At 49.0% G+C, this 5,085-nt stretch overlaps 1 protein-coding gene across 2 annotated transcripts in view; it reads left to right on the forward strand.

Annotated features, from left to right (window-relative positions):
* Positions 1-312: 312 nt before the first annotated feature.
* The window catches only part of COG4 (component of oligomeric golgi complex 4), a 14,253-nt gene continuing 9,480 nt past the window's right edge, over positions 313-5,085 (forward strand). Inside the window, exons 1-7 of one of the 2 annotated variants that reach the window (XM_008638753.2) lie at positions 313-419; positions 1,101-1,215; positions 1,657-1,831; positions 2,422-2,615; positions 3,053-3,158; positions 4,231-4,388; positions 4,943-5,001. In XM_008638753.2, the coding sequence (XP_008636975.1) occupies positions 397-419; positions 1,101-1,215; positions 1,657-1,831; positions 2,422-2,615; positions 3,053-3,158; positions 4,231-4,388; positions 4,943-5,001 (830 nt within the window). In that variant the 5' untranslated portion in view covers positions 313-396. Of the gene's footprint in view, positions 420-970; positions 1,216-1,656; positions 1,832-2,421; positions 2,616-3,052; positions 3,159-4,230; positions 4,389-4,942; positions 5,002-5,085 lie in introns of both variants that reach the window. The other variant, XM_017741019.1, reaches the window with a different exon arrangement.

The following is a 5,085-nucleotide window of genomic DNA, read 5'->3' on the forward strand; positions in this document are numbered from 1 at the left end:
AGACCCAGCCGCCCCTGAGGCCCGGCCGGCGGTGGGTGTCGCCTCCGCGGATCCCTGTGTCGCGAGCAGCTTGGAGATTCTGGGATCTCGTGTGCTGGAAGCCCGGCTAGGGGAGGAGTTTTTGTGTTTGCTTTCAAATGGCAAACCCGTAAAGATTTAGAGAATTAAAGAGAGCTTAGAAAGTATTTATTGGTCATATGGGCTCTTGAAAGCATTAATGCCTTGCTAGCTCTGTGTCCTTGGCTTGGACATAGGGTCTGATAAGTCGCTGGCCTGGAGCAGAGCTAAAGTCACACAACACTTCCTTCATCCTTTTTTTTTTTATTATTTTTTCAGAAAGTCGTGCAGGAAGAGCTGGATGCCCTCCTGGAGCAGCAGAGCACTATAGAGAATAAGATGGTTGCTCTTCATCGCATGGGGTTAGTGTTCCCCACCCGTTCCCCTTCCTTCTCCTTTCACCCAGATACTCCTTTCACTGTTGTAGTGGAAGCACATCCATTCTCAGAAAATGTCAGACTTTAAATCGGTTTGTGGTAGAGAACACTAGTTGGATCCTCATCCCCAGGTGCCCAGTTCTTCTCAGCAGCACTGACAGCTGTGTCCTCACTCAGACTGACCCATTTTGGTGTAGGCCGAGCAGCTTTTTGGAAGTGTCATGTCAGAGGTTGCCAGGTTTCAGCATCAATCGTTGGATTAGGCGTCTTCTGTCAGGCTGTCTATAGGTGTGAACAAATATTACTGTTTTTTTACGGTGAACTTGTGCAGGCCAGCTGGAAAATCATCCTAAATGGCCTTGTGTCTAGCAGAAGCTCAGAGAACAGGTTTACAGACTTCACCTCCACTTCAGAAGTAGAGAATGTCATAAAGGCCCAGTGGCTTGTTCATGCCCTGTGTGGTAGCAAGGCACAGTTGGTCTGTGCAGCCTCTTCCAAAGCAGTCAGTCTGTTCCTTTCTCCTGCTTTGCTCCCAGAGGAGGGAATGAAGTGAGTGAGAATATTGTGACAGGACCAGCTGTGTTTGGAGGAAGAGCCATCCTGCTGTTGCACACCATCCGACTGGTTAACGCGTGCACCTCACGCTCCGTTCACGTGTGTTCCCAGCCCTAATCTGCAGCTGATCGAGGGGGATGCCCAGCAGCTGGCAGGAATGGTCACCTTCACCTGCAACCTGGCTGAGAACGTCAGCAGTAAAGTCCGTCAGCTCGACCTTGCCAAGGTAACTGGGCTGAGGGGGGTTGGAACTTGTCACCACCCAGCTGTGTTCTGTGCTCACAGCACAGAGGATGTGCCCTTCCTTTAGTGGGCACGTGGCTGGAAGCTGCTATGTTCTTTATTTTAGCTGTGTCTTTCTGGGCTCCTGCATATTGCATGGTATAAGAGTGGTAGAATCATAGAATAGTTTGGGCTGGAAGGGACCTTAAAGCTCATCTCATTCCCAGCTCTCCTGCTGTTGACAGGGACACCTTTCACTAGACCAGGTTGCTCAGAGCCCCATCCAACCTGGCCTTGAACACTTCCAGGGATGCTTCTCCGTATAGCAGCTGGTTCTCCAGCATCCCCTTCTGTCCATGCAGCTCCTGGTAGAATACCAGGAGGGTGAGTGGCAATCTTGTCAATTACACAGTGCTGAGGACAGTGGAGACTGCCTTTCTTGCAGAACCGACTCTATCAGGCCATTCAGAGAGCTGATGACATCCTTGACCTGAAGTTCTGCATGGATGGAGTTCAGACAGCCCTGAGAAATGAAGACTATGAACAGGCAGCAGCTCACATCCATCGCTATCTGTCTCTGGACAAGTCAGTGATTGAGCTCAGTCGCCAGGGCAAGGAAGGTAAGCACTGTTTGTGAGGACATACTGATGAGTCACCTTTCCAGTGGATATCTAGAGACTGCTCATTTCCCATGGTAGATTGCCTCAGCCCAACAGAAAAAGCAGAAGATGTAATGCAGGCCAGTGGTCTTGGTATTTTATAGACTGACTGAGAGATGAGCATTTTTGAAGTGTTATTACATCGGAATTATCATTAATTGGAAGGGCAGTTCCTGGCACACAGCTGTAATAGTATTTTAGGTGCTAACTAAGCAAAGGACAAAATGTTCAGACCAGAAGAAGTGAGGGAGAAGGCTCTGTCAAGAATTGTTCTTGTGTTACAGTGTGCTACCAAGCAGAGCAACTGAAATGAAGGAGTAAATTGCTAAGAGGAAAATCCCAGTTGATGTGTCGTCATCCTCCATGCAAAATCACATTATATCACACACCAACCTGTCTGTCTTTGCCAGTAGAGGAATTCCAGTGTGTATTCTGCCTTCTCAGCTTGGGACTGCACAGTGCTGGTCTCCTGGAAAAACAAAAAGCAGCCCTAGATACAGTACTAACATTGTGCTGTTGCTTTTCCCTTTCTTTTCTGTGCTTTTGACTAGGGGGCATAATTGATGCCAACCTGAAGCTCCTGCAGGAAGCAGAGCAGCGTCTGAAGACAATTGTTGCAGAGAAATTTGACACAGCTATGAAGCAGGGAGACCTGCCCCAGGTGGAACGGTTCTTCAAGATCTTTCCTCTGCTAGGCTTACATGAAGAGGGGCTGAGCAAGTTCTCTGAGTACCTCTGCAAGCAGGTACTGTGAAACCCAGGGGAAAACAAAACCCAGTCTCTGTCAACAGATATTGTGGAAGGAGATTTTGGCAGTGGCTTGTTAGCCTTAAAAAATAGCACTGGCCTCAGTTCATGTCTCTCCCTGCATTTGCATGCTGGGATGAGCTTTCTGGTGTCGGAATACAGATCCAGGGGCTTGTCTGGCTTCTTCTGTGTCTTGCTCTCTGCACTTGCTTAAAAATCATACAGTGAGCCTGGAAAGAGAAGAACAAGTTTCTGCCCTTCCTCAAGCCTTGAGTTTTCTACAGGAGAGGAAAGGATCCCTGTTCAAAGGAGGATAATACGGCAATAGCTCTTGCATTAGGAAGGCCAGTGAAAGCTCTCTAGGGCAAGGACTGTGGACCTGTGGGATGAAGAATACCTTTGGGTGTTCAGCTGACTGGTCCTGTTGTCATGCAGGTGGCCAACAAAGCAGAAGAGAACCTGCAGCTGGTGATGGGAACAGACATGAGTGACCGTCGAGCTGCTGTCATCTTTGCAGACACCCTGACACTCCTCTTCGAAGGTAATCTTCCTTTCCTCTCTCCTGATTGATTGCGAATAGTCCGTGATGAGATGGTCCATCAATTTAAATGCTTTTAATTTTAAATGCCTCATTGCCCTTTGAGCTACAGGTGTCTCACACTCGAGGGACAGGGACGCAGCTAGCTGAATTTATTCCAGCCAGAAGAGGGCATCACAATAAACCAGTTTTCCTGTGGACATCTTGCACAGGCATGAAGTGGATTTGCAAAGGATTTGTTGGTTTCCTCTATGTATCAGACTCTTCCTGTTTTCTGCATCCTCAAAACAAATGGGTATTCCCTGGAGGTTTCTTCAGACTTGCAGCTCTCCAGACAAACAAATCAGATCCCTTAGGGATGAGCAGCTGTTGGTGCCTCCAGGCCTGGCTCTTCAAGAAGCACCATGGGAGCTTGAAAGCAGACAAGGAAGGGAGAGAAAGGAATGTGAATGCCCTTTGGGAATGTTGCCAAAGACCATAATTGAGATCCCATGGTGATTAGCCACCTTCTCTATGAAATCTGCTCTAATTCCAGGCGGCACCACTGCCAAGTTACTCTCCCAGCCTGGCGCCAGTAGAGCTTTCTTGGCAATAGTGTCAAAAGAGGGGGAGTGTTGCTAACTTTCGGAGTAGAGCACTTGTGAGAAGAAAGCAATATTGTAGAGATACTTCCTTGGAAATAAGCTTTTCCTACAGGAAGTTCTTGCCTTCACTAATGCTTGCTCTCTGCAGCAAGTGTGTGCCCAAGAGCCATCCCTAGGCTGATTTTTCCCTGTAACCTTGCAAGTGCTGAAAGCTGAGACTGGGTTTGGGTGGCAGTTGTGTCCCCTGCCAGGTTTAGCTTGTGTGGCTTTGTCCTGGGGAAGCCTCATACCTTGTATCTTGCTGGGCTGAAGGGCAGCTGGCACACAGGGCATGGCAGGAGTTCTCTTTCGGGACAGAGAGATGGCTTCTGCTCCAGGAGATTTGCACTCTTTATCTGTGGAGTGAATGATCCTTTGTTAGGTCTGGTCTGTGGACCTGTGTAGCTCTGCTGTGCTCTGGGAACTGCTGGTTCTCTCCCCTGTCCCCACAGGGATTGCTCGCATTGTGGAGACCCACCAGCCCATCGTGGAGACCTACTATGGGCCAGGGAGGCTCTACACCCTCATCAAGCACCTGCAGCTGGAGTGCGACCAGCAGGTGGAGAAGGTGGTGGACAAGTTCATCAAGGAGAGGGACTATCACAGGCAGGTAAGAGCAGTGTGAGGCTGCCTGATGCAGCCAACTGTGCCCTCCATCCAGTTCTGTGGGGCTCCCACTGCTGTAGAGGCAGCAGAGTTTGACCCTGTGTATTGAGAGAAACCTTGCTTTGCTCCATTTTTACCCTGGTAGGGGAAGGGGTTCAGCCTGTAGCTGTGCTTTCTGATGCAGAGGAGGATTCATTTGGAGCATAGTAAATGCCCCCTGGTCATTCTTTGCTGTGCAGGTCTGTAGGGTGCTTTCAGTACAGTTTCCCCACTGTCTTGTTCCTGCTTAGATGCAGGACTGCTGCAACTGTCTCATGGTCACACACCTTGGTGCCTCTGGTCAAGTCCCATCCCACCACCTTTGCTGGCAGGATGAGCTCTGCCTTGGAGGAGGAGGAAGTGAACTGATGTGGTTCCCTTCTCTGGCAGTGCTTCCTGCAAAGCATGCCTATCACCCCCAGTGAGTAAGCACTTCCTTAGGCTATAGCACGAGAAGTGGCTGGTAACTCCAAGTCATCAGCAAAGACTGATGACTCTCCCTTTCTTTTGTGATTGCAGTTCCAGCAAGTCCAGAATAGCATGATGAGAAGTTCTTCTGCAGAGAAAATTGAACCAAGGTACAAAGAAAAACTCTTCATGCTCTCTAACCTTTCACTCTTGAGTTGTTATTAACACTACCTAGCATTTAGATAACTCTCCCA

The sequence above is a fragment of the Corvus brachyrhynchos genome, unplaced genomic scaffold (assembly GCF_000691975.1).
Source record: "Corvus brachyrhynchos isolate BGI_N302 unplaced genomic scaffold, ASM69197v1 scaffold26, whole genome shotgun sequence".
Taxonomy (NCBI): Eukaryota; Metazoa; Chordata; class Aves; order Passeriformes; family Corvidae; genus Corvus; species Corvus brachyrhynchos.